Source organism: Chrysemys picta, chromosome 9, assembly GCF_011386835.1.
Source record: "Chrysemys picta bellii isolate R12L10 chromosome 9, ASM1138683v2, whole genome shotgun sequence".
Lineage (NCBI taxonomy): Eukaryota > Metazoa > Chordata > Testudines > Emydidae > Chrysemys > Chrysemys picta.
The window spans coordinates 5,613,151-5,630,115 of record NC_088799.1 but is presented as its reverse complement, the minus strand read 5'-3'; the positions used below and the strand labels follow the sequence as shown (position 1 = coordinate 5,630,115).

General features: G+C 43.8%; 1 protein-coding gene across 4 annotated transcripts in view; it reads left to right on the top strand.

The window, feature by feature from the left end:
- IQCG (IQ motif containing G) overlaps nt 1-16,965 on the top strand; it is a 40,672-nt gene that overhangs the window by 8,349 nt on the left and 15,358 nt on the right. For all 4 annotated transcript variants that reach the window (XM_065557583.1, XM_008173724.4, XM_065557584.1 and 1 more), the window contains 4 exons: nt 2,704-2,851; nt 5,427-5,674; nt 7,003-7,131; nt 9,627-9,708. In XM_065557583.1, coding sequence (XP_065413655.1) covers nt 2,711-2,851; nt 5,427-5,674; nt 7,003-7,131; nt 9,627-9,708 — 600 coding nt within the window. In that variant the 5' untranslated portion in view covers nt 2,704-2,710. The remainder of the gene's footprint in view (nt 1-2,703; nt 2,852-5,426; nt 5,675-7,002; nt 7,132-9,626; nt 9,709-16,965) is intronic.

The window sequence follows — 16,965 nt, the reverse complement described above, 5'->3', positions numbered from 1 at the left end:
ATAATACCATGCTCCAGAGTTATGTTAGAAAAAATGAAGTAGTCATTTTTAAAGGGCTAACAGGTCCTTGTGCCTTAAATAATAAGTTAACCGTATTAAAAAGAAATAAAGATGGGCTGTGTAATGTATGCAAAGCCAAAGAAACTGTTGGTGATGTTCTATGGCAGTGGTCTCCACCCTTTTTACGCACAAGATCACTTTTTGAATTTAAGTGCAACCCAGGATCTACCCTGCCCCTTTTCCGAAGCCCCGCCCTGCTTACTCCATCCCCCCCCTGTCACTCGCTCTCCCCCACCCTCACTTACTTTCACTGGGTTGGGGCAGGGAGTTGGGGTTTGGGAGGGGGTGCAGGCTCTGGGCTGGGGCCGAGGAGTTTGGAGTGTGAGAGGGGGCTCCGGGCTGAGCCTGGGGCAGGGGGTTGGGATACAGGAGGGGGTATGGGGTGCTGGTTCTGGGAGGGGGGGTTAGGGTGCAGGGTCCCGCCGGTCTGCACTTATCTCATGCAACTCCCAGTCAGCGGCACAGCGGGGCTAAGGCAGGCTCCCTGCCTTCCCCGGCCCCACGCTGTTCCCGGAAGCAACCAACACGCACGACCCTGCAGCCCTTGGGGGATGGGGGGCACATGGCTCCATGTGCTGCTCCTGCCTGCAAGCACCACCTCCGCAGCTCCCATTGACCACAGTTCCCCGTTCCCGGCCAATGGGAACTGCAGGGATGGCACTAAGGGAGGGGACAGCATGCAGAGCCCCCTGGCTGCCCCTAAGCATGGGAGCTGGAGGGGGACATGCTGCTGCTGCTTCCATGAGCCGTGTGGAGCCACGGCACATGTGGAACAGGGCAAGCCCCAGATCCCGCTCCCCAGCAGGAGCTCGAGGATGCAGCCCCCAGGCCGTAGTTTGCCCACCCCTGTTCTATAGAGTCAAACTGAAGATGCCATCAGTGGCTAGTTAAACCTCCTGGAAAGGATTAATATCTTCAAGGAACATACTCCATGAAACAGAATGTCAAGAAACAGACAAATTAAAAATAGAGGGTCCTTTTACTACACCCCACCTCTTGTGATGCTGGAAATCTGGTAGACCTGAACTAACAAATTATATTCATCTTCTGCCTATTTGAAACTAATTTCATATTCTAATATTAAAGGATTACAGTTTCTTCAAGTCAGGAAGTTGCTGAAGAAAGTAACTCACTCTAACTCCAGTGCAGATACAGAGAATGGCTTAATCTAAAACTCTTTAGTATTCATAGAGCATAACAATGCCTCAACCCCGTTAATCACGGCTCTGCTCCATTTCCAGAGTGTGCTTGCAGACCGGGACTGTAATGTTCTGCAGACCTCGAGTGTTTGTTCAAGAGATTTTAAACATGGCCCAAGTCCAACAGTAGACAGATAAGGACCAGTGGAGACTTCTATTATTAGACTTTACTGTAATACCCAGAAGGCCCAATCAGAATCAGGGTCCTATTGTGTTAGATTGCTGTACAAACACAATCTCTTTTGTGTGTGTGTGCGCTCATGCGTGTGTGCATGTGTGATGGGGTTTTTTGTTTGTTTGTGATGGGTGGGAAGGAGGGTTGTAACATGCACGAGAGAGAAGCTGCTATTCAAATACCAAATAATAATTCTGGAAACTTACTAAGCAAAAATAAAAAAAATTGCGTAAGATCTTGACTGGCATTTGTTCCTTTTTCTTTAAAAATAACCGGCACAAATTGATAGTTTAAATTGTATGAGGATCTCAGCACAATCATGTTTATTTTTCCTTTTAAAAACCCCACTGTCTGCAAAAAGCTAAATCTAAGACACATTCCTTCTAAGTTTTGTTGTTAAAAGGGATAGTGTGATTAAAAATCCCATGTATGTACAATAAAAATGTCTTTAACTATGTTACAGTTTAGATGACAAACTCAAAACTGAAAAACTCTAACATACTTTCCCCACTGTTTATGGTGATGTTTACTTATGCATTTTGCTCAGCTTGGACAAAGAAAATCGACTGGTCAATTTCCATTTAGCTTCAGTGTGGTCTAATGCTGTGTTGTTTGATTTGCAAAGGTGGCATGGGAATGCTTATTTGTATATAAACATACTTTTTCCATTTGAATTGAAATAAACTTGTTCAAGATTTCAAAAATAGGAGGCGAAAGTTAATTTCCCCAGTCCCTACATAGGCTCTTGCCTGATTTTCAAAAAGTGCTGAGCTCCCAACAGCTCGTATTGAGGTCAATGGGATGATCCAAAAATATTCAAGGTAATGATGAGGAACAGTTTAAAGCATAAGTTGGCAAAAGTGCAACCTATGGAGTTCAACATAGCTAGCAGGCACCTTCATTTTCAATATGGATGGTGAGTCTGCAAATCTCAGCACTGGATGCTCCAATCTGAGCTGGGAGGGCCAGGCCACTAGACCCAATTTGGAGCATTGCGCCCTAGGATTCAGGCTGCCCAAACATATCTAAGATGAGCGGGGCTGTGAAACTGTTTTGTTAATGTGAGTTAAGGTTCCTGCTATGTTCAAATGCAGCCCTTAGGGGAGCAGGATTTCTGGGGTAATGAGTGCAGGACAGCTTATACAAAAAACTAGAAAAGAGATGAAAGGTTGCAGATGTAAGGCTATTTCAGTATCTAGTATTACTTACACTGTTATTGCTAACTCCACGCTCTCTCTCATTGTCACATGCTGTGCTTGTTCCTCTTAGCAAGAACATGGCAAATAAAAAGATGGAAATATTCTCCCCTCTGGAAGCTGTGCAAATCTGTGCTGCGCTGGAGGACTGTCTCGATCAGCTTGCTATTCTTGGATATATTATGCCAGTTTCCTATGAGGGCAGGACAGACATCAGCAATGTAGGTGCCTCTATTTTTTAAATTCTCTTATTTTCCTTCCTGTCTTTATGCTACACCTTCTTTTGACTCTTCTTAAAAATAAATGTGGATATATTTTCATTGTAAAGCGCTCCACAGCCTGTGAGAGAAGGAACAGTCTGTTTGCCAGAAGCTGAGAATGGGCAACAGGGAATGGATCACTTGATGCTTACCTGTTCTGTTCATTCCCTCTGGGGCACCTGGCATTGGCCACTGTCAGAGACAGGGTACTGGGCTAGATGGACCTTTGGTCTGACCCAGTCTGGCCGTTCTTATTATAAATGCATCATCTTGTTGTTCAGCTGGAGACTGATTTTAATACTTATATTGCAGTAGCATCCAGAGGCCCTAATAAGGATTTGGGTCCCATTCAGGTAGGCACTCCACAGACATAAACAAAGACATGATTCCTATACCAAAGAACTTACAATCTAAGATAACAGACAAAATGCAAAGGAGTAGGGAAAGGAAAACGATCAAACATAGCTAAGTTGTATATACATACATGCATTTCTTTTTAAAAAGTAAATAAGAATAGGATTTTCAAAAACACTGATGTAATTCTGCTCCCATAGAAGTCACTCATGAAACTCCCATTGACTTCAGAGGGAACAGAGTTGGGCCAACACTGAACATTTTTGAAAATTCCACCCTAAATCTACAACTAACCAACTGCCCCTCAGCCTAGAGTCATTAGCTGGCTGATTTCACATTAGGCATCGCAGCATAAATGGGTCTGGAGGGGAGATTTGAAGGAGAGGGCAGCTCAGAAGGGTGTTCCATGTATTAGAGGCAGCCTACTGGAAGTGCGGAGATGTTTTTGGAGAAGGAGGCAGTTGCAAGTGATGGTAGAGTGGCAAATGAGGTGGTAAGACCCAAGAGTGGGCCTAACCATCTTGAGAGGCAAATTGTTTTGATCTCTGCTATCACCTCAAGAATCTTAACTTTTACCTAAGGCAGCAGCCAATTTCCAGGCTGAGCAGTTACGAAACTTTTCCTTCTGAGTAAGGAACTGGAAATAATTGAAGCATCATGACTGAGGTGGCATAAACTACTGGAACTTAGTTTATCTGGTCTAATGCTGCTTCGTTTTATTCTTCTCACCAAGCCTAAAGTATCAGCAGAGAAAGAAAGAGGAAGAGTAAAGTAAAATTTAATTTTGTATGCCAGTCCTTTGTCTCTTATCTGTTTTCAAGAACAAGAAGTCTATTATACTGTGACAGAGAATACTCAGAATCTGAAGTGTGTACTGGATTCAGAGCCTGACTAATGCTTAAGCCATACAGTAGAGGGCACTCCTTCCCTGAAATGAGATCTATGGACTAGTTCCACCTCCTCCCAGATATGAATTCTCATTCACTAAATAGCGTGTGGAAAGCTTCTGATATTAGCATTGGCATTGAACACCCACAGAGAAAACACATTCCCAAGGATTCTAGGGGGTGTTCTCCTCCTGACGCGCATGTTCAGTTTGTGATAGTGTCAATGAAAGTCATGCCCAAAATAGAGAAAATGTGCTAACTCCAATGCTCTGACATTTTGCACTGCATCCCATCCCATATTTTTCAATTGTAAATTGTCAGTTTCATTTCAAGGCACCCTATCTTCTGCCTAGCACATAGCTGTAGAAATCAATCATAGTTATGACATTTTATATAACATTAATCACCGTGTCAGCTGATCATTCATTAACTTTCTCAATCAATGACTAGGGCGCACTGTTCCATTTCATGTGCCCCCCCAGAGGAATGGAGTGTTTCCATTTGCTGAATTTAGCGCAATTGCCTCCTAAACTGTGCCGCAAAAAATAAACTGCTAGCGGACTGAACAAAAGGCACCTCATGCAATTTACAAACTCTCCATCCTTTGGTAATTGAACTATCCTAGGGATTTTAAGGTACCTATCAAAGTGCCTATAGATACTACATTACATTAAAGCAGTTTCTTTGCCAAGCTCAGGTTTTTCTGAAGTTCGGTCATTTAAGAACTTGAGATTCAAGCTATTTTAATATTGTTCATTTAAAGTAGTTTTTTTTAATTCGCACCTGTCTGTATACATTTAGTGTATACAATTTATATACCTATTCACACAAATACACATACATACAGTACATCTGGGCAGATCTTCAGCTGGTTAACTGTCCTAACTCAATGGAGCTATGATAATTTACATCAGCGGAGGATCTCTATCGTTTGTTTTCCAACTCACACCTTAGACTGCCCTAAAATATCCAAAATGTTTCCATATAGCTTGTTACGAAGGTAGCGGCCAATATTCTGAATTTCCCCTCCTGACCCTGTGCTTAAAGTTAAAGAGGGATAAAGGTCTTTGCAAAATCAAGCATGCATTATAAATAAATAAAGACTGCATTTTTTTGGATTTCAGACTCCTGTCTCTTTGGTGTGTAATTTAATACACTATATCAATGGCTGTGGACATGATTCTAATCTCGTTTATTGTTTAATCAACTTTTTCCTCTTCTGTTACATAACATTGCAGTTTTTTTCATTTCTCCTCTGTCCCTTATGCACATACATCTCTTTTGTTCCCTTGTAGATTGATGCCCAAGAAATTAGTGAAATCGTCAAGAGCCAGAAGGAGTTGGGGGTTAAGTTTGAACATCTCATGTCAGCAAGGTCAGAGAACAGGCCAACAGTTCCCTCCGAGTCACTGAAGTTCACAGAACTGGGGCAGCAGCTGCAAGAGACAAGTGGAGATCTAAAAAGGGCCAATCATCTTTTTAGTAGGGCTGCAAAACAGAGTGCTGTGTCCTCCGATAACCTCAGAAAAGTTCAAGCTGATAGGTGAGTGATCAGAAAGGACTGTGACTTTTAGTGAACGGTGCCAGATGACAGACCTGAAGACTATGAAGCCCTTCATTTATCTCCAGAACAGATAGCAGCAATATACGCTTCCCTCCTCCTTGCTAATGTACTTCAACCCTGACCTGGCGGGAATAGGGAGTTTAGTCTTCAAGACCCATTCAAGACTCTGGCTTCTGCTTAGACTGACAGCAAGGAGGCCATTTACTGTGGTTTGGGAACTAGGATAACTATCCATTAGGAAGTGGATTGACACTACCAACTAATTTGTCAAAGATTTGCAAAGTATGGTCTAGTGTTCATGATTTTTGGTCACTTTAATAGACTCCAAACTGATGACCTTTCAATAATTCATCCCTAGAGCCATCCAGTACTGGTGTGTCAGTGTTTGGGATCAAGGTTTCTCTAGCAAATATTAGTTTATTAGTTAAATTAATTAAACAGGCTGAGCATTGTCTCTTGAGCTCAGTCAATTAGTGTCTCATACGATGCCACTGTAGCACTATTACTGCTGTGCACTCCATCCTGCTTTACCGAACAGCTAATGAACACGAAGGCCGAGATTTTTTTTAAAAAGGGAACCAGATGTTAGCCATATTTAGGCTCCTAATTAGATGGCTTGATTTGAAAGAGTGCTGAGCACATAGCAGCTCATTGATTTAAGGAATCTAACATGAGGCACATATATTAGAAAATCTTGGCCTGTATAATTAAGCAGCAAAATCAAATGAAGGAGTTCAAGGAAATTCAGTGCAAAAAAAATTCCCAAATGAATGCAGAATTGCCACTGAGAATGTAATCACATATGCACCAGGAAATTCTACATGCTGGTAAATTGTGAGCTCTTCAGGGCAGGGACCATGTTTGTGTGAATGCCTGTACAGCACCTAACACAGTGGGTTTCCATCTTGAGTGGGGCCTCTTGGTGCTACTGTAATATAAATGTTAAATGATAACTCAGCCACACTGGATGGTCTTAAGGCATAAACGTAATCCCTCCACCATACTACAAAATACTCCAGATGCACAAGTGGGAGTTATAGGGGGAAACATAACTCTATCTACATCAGAGGTTTTGCCGGCGTGGGTAAGGGGAGTGATTTTTTTCGCACCCCTAGCCATTATAGCTACGAAACGCCTTGGATTTGGTGTAAGAACCTGAACAGAAGAAAAGCAGGACATTGCGTTACTGTAACTTTTTTAGCAGTGAACAATAAAGGGGCCAGTATGTTTGAGCCAGGCATTGACTTGCCAGAAAATAACATCTTTGTCTAAGTTGCTGTTGTGTTCCTCCTTGTTCTTGTCGGCAGGCAGTATGCGAGCGATGTGATTGCAGAAACTCTGCAGGAAATGCAGACTTCAGGAACGTTTCAGAGTCTGCTGCAAGCTGTGCGGAGAGAGGAGGAGAGGAAGTCTAACTTCTACACCACCATCATCAGGTTAGGGTTGTGTTAGGCATTTTCCCAGCTTCAATCACCACTGCTCCTGAGTACATGTTCTCACTTACAGGATACAAGAGAACACGGCTTCTTCCATCTGAGCATTGCCGTGTACTTCGTAAACATTCACTACATTACATTTAGGGAGAGAAGTCACTTCTGGGCCTACTGTCCTGTCTCCGGTGGGAACGCCCCCTCCTGCCCATGTCCTGCCACCAGAATGCTACTGACGTGCCCCCTGCCTCCCTTTATGCTGGGGACAGGGAGCACAGAGATGGCAGAGCTGCCTCCATCAGCAGAGCATTACCTTAGGCAAGTGTAACCCACTGGTGAGTGCGTTCCAGGTTCCCCTCTGTAGCGATCTGCAGCAAATAGGAGTTTGTTACAGCCCCGAGTACAGAGCTTTAGCTCAAGCTGTAGGTCATGCTTTTTGGCTCTGGAGGTCCTCAGTTCAATCCCAGGTGTATCAGCCAAGATGGCAGCTGTCACGCGAGGGGAATTCACCACCAGCATTTCCCACTGTTTGAAGGCTGCTTTGCTCTGTGTAGCAAACAGCAGAATCCTGCATCTAGCGTAGGCAGGCAATGCTGCGATTTGCATGGGTGAAGCTTACCCTGATTTCAAACAAATGTAAGCACCATAGCACACACTATGGCTTTAAGCAGCTACAGTGGTGGCCACCAACGGCTGTGATCGAGGCAAATCCCCAAAGCAGAGGAGGCCTAAGTGAGAAGTGTCTAATTTCCTCAAGTGGATACTTGCTGCATACAACAGTTGTCCCACTATCTAAAACTAGAGGGATCTGTTCTGCTTACCCATGCAGGGGGCAGAAGAAAAATGACGAGTGGTGATTGTCTGTGGAATAACCATCAGAAAGTTCAAGCAGAAAATGGACAAATTACAACACCTGAAAATGGCATCTCAGTTTATTCCCCATCCATCAGATGTGTCTAATCAGTGCCAAGGGTTCACCTTCCTTTGCACTTTTTTGAGTGAGCCCTAAATGTCTTCCAGTATAACATGGCTTCTGATTTTTGGTTTTGTCCGATAAAACACTCGATAAAAAAAATCCCAACACCGATAAACCCCGGAAATGGTTACATGTGTCTAAAGGTTTGTCTAAATGGAGCAGTAATGTGGGCTACAGAGGTGTGGTTTCTAAAGCGCACCAATGTGTTGTGGATTAATTGGTCTGTGTAGACACTAAGGGTTCCTTGGTGCGCTTTAAGATAGTGCTGTTCGAAACAGTACTATATTAAAGTGTACTAGGGAACATTACAAAGAGATTATTCATTACAGTATATGCAAAAGCCCCGAGCCCCCCTGATTTTTGGACATCTACAGAGAAATTTACGTATTTGATTTTTAAGTGTCAACCCGTGAGAGTCTAAAAGTAGTCTTTATCCTGTAATAAGACTGGAAATTCATTCTCTCAATCACATTCACCCAGATGGTGACTCTTCAAGATGGAATGTATGTTGGAGTGTAAGCTCCTTAGGGCAGGGACCTGTCAAATTGATTAATGAAGTGCCATATGCACCCAAGCCCCTGTATGGATATTAGATTATAAGCAGAAAACCTTAGAAAAAAATCAGAGTGACATGGGCTAGGGAAACACAAGCTGGAAGGCTACTGGCTATACATTTTAAGGCACAGATTTATTTTTTTTTCTTCTTTTGTAAGGATAAAGTGGAAAGCTGGTGCAAATAAAAAACGATTCCAATTGCCCATCAATAACAGAAAATATGCCTGCACCAAAGACTACCAGGATTTTGTTTTTAAATGTAAACATCTTTGTCAATTTTGGTGTCCATACATCTCCCCTTACTGATTTGAGAATTTGAACAGGTTTGTTTTTTAAACATATAGATTTTCAGTTCACCCTTAACAAAAATAGTCTTATACAAAAACTGAAGCCTGTGTAATCTGGAAATGGCTAGCGATTAGGGACATGATCCTGCATTGAAATTTATGGGAGTTTTAGTATAGAAGCTGTCCCCAAATAGTAGGATTCCTTCCTCTACTCTCTCAACCAAATAAATCAAGTCTTTGTGGAGTCTCTACAGGCTTCTGTTGGAAGAAATCTGCATTTTTTGCTTCATTCTCCCAATCAGTCCCACCTGTCTGGCTCAGCAGTTATACATGAACCATACATCACTGCACTGTGGAGTTATTTACCACGTCATCAGCGCTATGATCACATCCCAGTTTATGACTTTCAGATACATAACTTCCCTGAAGCTTAAAGTGGACAAGAAATGGCCTGTTTGCCAACCAGCCAAGGACAGGTGGTTCACCCTGTGGTACTGCAGAGTCCTGGGGAGCTTTCCAACCTACAAGCTCTCAGCGCAAGCAGGAGGAGCAGGGCTGTGTTTTGTAAGGTGCAACACTGCATCAGAAGGGAGGAAGTCCCCTTCCTGGGGAAAGCTAACCCTACTCTCTCGTGCTGAATTCAAGGAATGTAGGTTTTTTTCCCCTTTTGCTTTTTCCTCTAGGGAGGAGGAAGGAAGGAAGGAGATAAAGTCCCTCCAGAAACGGCTGCAAGATGTCAAGAAAGAAAAGGAATTAGAACTTCAGGTGAGAATATCCGAGATGGGCAGCATGCTAGAGAGGAAATGTGTTACTGAGCACGCCCAGACCGGGACCTCTCCTTCCTAGGGAGGTTCACAGTCTCTGATGAAAGGGTGTGAGCACACAAGTAACACTCTCTCATTTGGGGGCAGGCAGGGAAAAATAGAAACAAAACAAGAGCGAGTGTAGCTACATCACCAGTGTTCTGGGTGTTGAACGATTGTTAATTACTGTTAAAGCACCAATCAGTGCTGTACCGCTATAATAGTCTCTTCCACAGGGAGTTTACAATTTAAAAGAGACGCAGATCAGATTTGAATGCAGTGGGAAACCCAGAGGATGGTGCTAATTGGGATGGGGATGACATAATACCGACAGGGATTAGCCTTTGAAGGCCTAGTGGAATAAATAGGTTCTAAGGAAGGCGTTAATGGAGATGGTGGGGGCATAATGTTCTGTGATAAAGGGTTGATCCAGGCAGAAGGGAGAAAGCCTGAAGAGGAGAGAGTGAGAGGGAAATGAAGGGAGTGATGCTGCTGCACACTGATGGAGTGAGGGGTGTGCAAAAAGAAACCAGAAGAGATAGAGGCAGAGCCGTGCAGGGCCTTGAAGGCAAGGACAAGAATCTGACACTTGATTCAGTAGGGGAGGAGGAGGCAGGAGAGGATCTGTACAAAGGAGTGATCGGTTGAGTGGCAAATGAGAGTCATTTTATCTACAGTATTCTTGATGGACTAGAGGTGAGCGAGATGGAAAATGGAGTCCAGAGGGGAGGACGTAGCAGTAGTTGAACCAGAAGATTACTTGGGTATGGAAAAACATTTCCAGTTGAAGGCACATCGAGGAAGGGCTACTTTTTATAAAAGTTGAAGAGGAAGCAGCAGCAGGACTTGGCGAGAGCCTGGATGCGCATGGAAGAGCAAGAGCCACTGAAAAACGATCCTACGGTTGCAAGTCGGACAAGGATGGTATTGGCATTGGAGAAGAGAAGAGAAGGTTTGGGAGGAAAGATGAGGCGCTCAGATATAACGGTGTAGAGTGTGAGGAAACAGCAGAACCTCCAAACGTGACATCGATGAGACAGGAAGAAATGTTGAAGTGGAAAGTAGGTTTGAGAGTCATCAGCATAGAGGGGCTAGAAGAGACAAATGGGGGCAGATTAAATAAATTGGGGTAAGTGTAGGAGGAAGAAAAGGAGGAGACAAAAAGAACCCAGGTGAACCTTGCAGAAAGGAGGAACCACTGAAGGCAATATTGAAGGAACAAATGGTTATAAGATAGGTAGTGAACCAAGGAAGGACAGACACAGGAGCTCAAAGGTTTTCCAGGAGAAATGGAGAGTGAGGATTACTTTTCTAGGGGATTTCAGTGTCTTCAGTTTGGCACCTAAAGGAATCTGAGGTCAGAGACTGGTCTGCAAAAGGGAGATGTGTGACTTAATAGATATTTCTTTTCTGCTGCTGAAACTGGACTCAAGCCTATATCCAGGCCCTAAGGGGGAAAACGGAACAGTTTAAAAGTCTGTTGACCTCTGTTTGGCAGTTAAAAGAAATAAATTAGTTGTTTCATTTGGCCTCAAGTAGTGTGGCAGTTACTTGAGGATTATATTTTGTCCATTTCTTAGCGCACGTTGTCTCCTCCAGTTCAGATTCAGGTCACCCATAGGGTAATGCTGGGAAGCTGTCCATGCACTGTACCAACATAAGGAGCAGAGCTGGTGCCAAAGTTAGTGCTGTAGAAGCCCAACAGTGTTTGTATGCCCAACTTACACATGCTGTTCTGTTTTAATGTAGTTTCCACAACTCTTTCCAGTACTAGGAAAAGTGCCTCACCCGCTGGAGCTTTCTTTGGCCCAGGGCCACCCAGAGGATTCAGGGGCCCTGGGGTCTTCGGCGGGGGAGGGGCTCGCCGCCGAAGACCCGGCACTTTGGTGGCGGGTCCCGGGGCGGAAGGACCCCCCACCGCGGGTCTTCGGGGCACTTCGGTGGCAGGTCCCGGAGCGGAAGGACCCCCCGCCGCCGAATTGCCGCCAAAGACCCTGAGCAGAAGAAGCTCTGGGGGCCCGGCCCCGCGAGAGTTTTCCAGGGCCCCCGAAGTGAGTGAAGGACCCTGCTCCAGGGGTCCCAAAAACCTCTCGTGGGGGCCCCTGTGGGGCCCGAGGCCTGGGGCAAATTGCCCCACTTGCCACCCCCCCAGGCGGCCCTGCTTTGGCCTCAGCTTTGTTAAACTTTTTTGCCTTTGCTGTAGGTGATAATCCTTTGTTTTTCAGCCTTTACCTTCTGCTCTTTGAGTACCTTCCTTCTGTCTTTGCGATCGCCTCACAACGTGTGGCCTGCAGTCGTTTTCTTTCCAACTTAAAGTCCTCTTCCTGGGTTTCCTTATAGCCTGATCCTTGATAACAAATCAAGATGAAGTTACTTTCAAATCCTGCTTTCCTCCCATTGCTAAAAAATAACCTGCTCCCATTAGGTCTCCCTGGGAGAATGATTTCTATTCAGTCCATTGAGGAATTTCTGATAGGCAACTTTACCAAGCCTTTCATGATCTGGCACATTGCCAACTAATTTACAAAAGGAAAAAACAGCATGTTGATTATGGAGCATTGTGAGCAGCAACAATAGAGGGAGGGAGGTGGGGACTAAAGCCCCCTTGGCAGTCTCCAGCCTTCGGACTGAGTGTGAAAGAGAAAACAGAACAAGCAGGTATAATCATGGATTTAGAAAAGAAAATGAATTGTTCTGGGGCTGTTCCTTGTCTGTTCTGACTTTGAGCTGTGTTAGCTCTTAACAAGACACTAATTAGTAACTCACAGGGCGATTCAGCTGTTTTTCTCTCCTCATTCCCAGTAATGAGTCTCAAATACTCTCCCCGACTGATTTTGTCCTTTTGGCAAACATTGATTCCTCATTCACCTGTATTTCTAATAGAGCTGAAATTAACAAGGCTCTTTTTGTTCTTTCCCTTCTCTTTGTGCACCCGCATCATTAATGACTTTAGTTCAGCTCTAGGCATAAGATTTATTCAAAAGCAACAGAGGGTCCTGTGGCACCTTTGAGACTAACAGAAGTATTGGGAGCATAAGCTTTCGTGGGTAAGAACCTCACTTCTTCAGATGCAAGTCAGACTAATTCAGATGCAAGACAGATTCAGACTAACACGGCTACCCCTCTGAAGATTTATTCAGTTAGCTATAGCTGCTGCAGTAGTCACTTATATTGTGTAGCATTTTCCTTTTAATTTTTCATTGATGAAGTGGTGATATTCTATACAGATTATGATTATTGAATGCCAAAAACTGTGCAAATGTAACCCTAAGGTTGCACAGTCAGTATCAAAAAGTCAGGCAATGAAAACTTTTACGTTCCAGCAGCATTTACCCATCCTGTAGATTTTACAGTATACATTTTGCAGCAATCAGTAATATAGTAGGGTACATACCTTTAGCAGAAAACTAAGAATATAACGTGGTGTGTGCGGGAGAGTAGGTTATACACACACCAAGTTAACATTTAGAATGGATACTTAGCTTTCATTCATTCTTTTCTGTAGAGGTTCTTATACCATGCTCATCACCTTAATATTAATGCACTGCTAGAAGGTGCTCAAAGTAGCATGACCAACATTTGTCATGTTTGTTCTCTCATCCTCTTGCAGGGAAGAGAAATGTGTGCCGTGTAGTATTTTGTTTTAGAAATGTTTACACTCCCCACCCCTATGCGTTTACTGTAAAGCAGCCAGGTCATAGAAACTTGCCTTGAACTTGGAGTGGAAGGTGGTGAGGTTTGTGATGGTCCTTAGTTCCTATGGGAGTTCATGCCACAATCTTGGTCTGTCCCCTGAGAAAGCTCCGTCCCCTGTTCTGCAACTCCTCATTCCTTCGGTTATAGCCTTAGTGTTACATTAACTGTTTCTTGGATGTAATTTCCTAATGCTTTAAAAAAGGAAAAGAAACAATCCAGACTGACGTGTCTTACAGACTTCACAAGCTCTGCTGGAGTTTGCAATTTCCTTAAAACAAGTATTTAAATAATGGCACACGCAAGCACATTCTTTCTCTAAGTATACACCTGTAGAGAGTTAAGGACATTTCCTACTATGCATGCTCAGCATGGGCCCAATCCAGAGCTCATTTAGGTCAGTGGACAGGCTATTATTGACTTTGGATGAAGCCCCAGGCCATTTTCACAGGCCTGTCTCTTTGGTAAATCAAAACAAGTTTCTTTCAAACCATAGAATGGGCCTAATCTTCAAGAAAAGCTAGATCCATGGCACGTTTCAAACTTCAGCCCTTTTTGGTGTAGTCCTGTTCTATAAAAGGGTAGTTAGAATGTGTATATAATTACAGGGGGGCAAGTATATGTTTTGTACGAGCCACCCTGGAGATCCTGGGGCTGGGAGAGCAGGGGATTGCAGGTTGGGACAGAGGGGTATTGGCAGAGCTGTGTGTGCGCGGAGCCCAGGGCTGGGATAGCATGGTGCTGCGGATCAGGACTAGGGGAAGGGTGGTTGTGGCTTAATTGTTTATTAGGAGCCTTTGCAGTGCTAGAAGCTGGAAATGGGTGACAGGGGATGATCACTTGATTCCCTGTTCTGTTCATTCCCTCTGGGGCACCTGGCACTGGCCACTGTTGGAAGACAGGACACTGGGCTAGATGGACCTTTGGTCTGACCCAGTATGGCCGTTTTTATGTCTTATTTTAATTCAAGGTGTTGCTTTTAACCCATAAGCCTTAAAATGGTTTGGGGCTTGCTTACCATAGTGACCCCCTCTCTGTGTGTGACCCTGCTGCAGTTGCTATCAGTGGAAGGGTTTGAGCTGGACCTCCGTTCGAAATTTTTTAGGGGTCCGCAAAAGGAAAAAAGGTTGAAAACCACGGATAATGCAGCCATGTGACAAGCTCCCCTTTCTGTCTGCTGGAAGCACAACAACCCCCCCACCTCCTGCATTGTTTCACGGAAGAAAATACAAACCATTACCAGCTAACCTTGCTATATTATGGAGCATAAATAGGTCATGTCTCTGCTTGCTATAAAGTCATTTGTCTCAAGTCATATGACAGTGTGGGCTGTCAGGCTGAGAAACCATAAAACAATTGTGGATGCATGACTTTAACACACACACAAACCTCATCCAAGGGCCCTAATTGTCCTGAGCCTTATAATATCGTTTGCTTTCCCTGACTATATCTGATGGGATAGCGTGTGTGCGCGCGCACGCGGAGGAAGGATTTTCCTTTTGAGTGTTCCAAACTCTTCTGAAAAGGAACTTTTTTCAAGTGACTCATGGCCTTTAAACACCGTGCTACGGAGCAGGCTTTTTCCTTTGGGAATCTTTCCATGTTTATGCAGTTAAGGAATGTGATGGTGCTTGAGCGACAAGACGTGAGCCTTTCTGTGGGCTTCAAATCACCTAAATAATACCAGCACTTCGGTGTTTCATCTTCAGCCACAAGCTTCAGCTGATGAATGTTGAAGCCATTGTAACATGCAAGCAAACAGGAAGAATCTGATTGAGTAATCAAAGGCACGTGGTGGCACAAGAAGTAAAACCAGATGCGTTAAGCTCAGTCTTACGTAACTGCAAACTAGTCTGCTATGACCTTTAGATTCTTAGCACGTCTTGTGCTTTTCATATTGAAGAGAATTCTCCTTTAGTTACGATCCTGCATTGCTAATCTTCATCTGTTACCCCGAGAAACGAAGTAAAACTAAAAAGCCCCCTCCTAAACTGAATCATTCTTCAGTTCCCCAGTGCGTTCAAACATCTTGAAACACACTCAGCCGCAGACATCAGCTCAGTACCTCTCAACTCTGGAGTCCCTTCTGCCAGGGGAGCACGCTCAGACCCAACTTGCATCTGGAAATATCAGCTCTCCATTGTAGTGAGAGTGAGCAGGAAAGGGGTGACAGCACATAGCCAGCTACTTTCCCTTAGCATGCCTTACTCACCCAGAGCATGTGCTTTTGCAACAGAATGTATACTGTGCACCCTGATAAGCTTTCCCAGAAGTAGTGGCACATATGAACAGAGCAAGGGTCAATTTTCATCTGTTCTTAAATTTGCTTTGCAATTGTTTAGTTTTTCTGGTTACACAAAAACTTCCATGCAAGGAGCCCAACATGCTGTGCAAACTAAAGAATTAAACCTTAGCACCCTCACAACCAAGATGTCTTTTTTTTTATATAGATGGGGAAACTGAGGCACGGAGGTTGTGACTTGTCCAAGCTCACACAGGGGTCTGTGGCAGAGCCAGATATAGACCCCAATTCAGGAAACTACTTAAGCATATGCCGGAGGTTAAGCCATTGAAATCAATGGAACTACTGAAAGTGATGCAAGTGCTTAAATACCTTCCTGAATCAGGGCTCTAGAGGCCTGGTGACCTGTCTGTCACTGCAACCTCTAGATAGATAATCATGCCTTCCCTCTTTGTTTGCTGCCTTCTGTAGGGTTGGTTAAAAATTAGGTTTCTCTTTGAAGCTCGTGTTGAATTTGGACAACGCTCTGGGGGAACATAAGAATGGCCAAAGGTCTGTCCAGCCCAGTATCCTGTCTACCGACAGTGGCCAATGCCAGGTGCCCCAGAGGGAGTGAACCTAATAGGTAATGATCAAGTGATCTCTCTCCTGCCATCCATCTCCACCCTCTGACAAACAGAGGCTAGGGACACCATTCCTTACCCATCCTGGCTAATAGCCATTAATGGACTTAACCTCCATGAATTTATCTAGTTCTCTTTTAAACCCTGTTATAGTCCTAGCCTTCACAACCTCCTCAGGCAAGGAGTTCCACAGGTTGACTGTGCGCTGTGTGAAGAACTTCCTTTTATTTGTTTTAAACCTGCTGCCCATTAATTTCATTTGGTGGCCCCTAGTTCTTATATTATGGGAACAAATATGGTGTCACTACAGGGCAGAATTAAGGTGGGTGCCTTAGGTGTGAATTTCCATCCCCTAGCATATTCTGATTGCTGTTAAGTGGGTTTGGCAAAACTCATTTTGTCTATTTCTTTTTTTAATTTCAATAGATATTGATATTTATTTTTAAGCCCTTTTTAATGTTTGCAATTTCAATGTTCAAAGCTGTGGGAAATTATGGGGATGGTCAGACAACAATTATTTAATTACAGTAAATGTTGAGATTCTAAAAGCCAAATCATATAACCATTCAAAAACAAATGGTCAATGTCACATGCAAAATATACAGTATAAATATCCTTATATCAAACTCTACTTTCTCCAGAACCATTTCTGTATTTTATC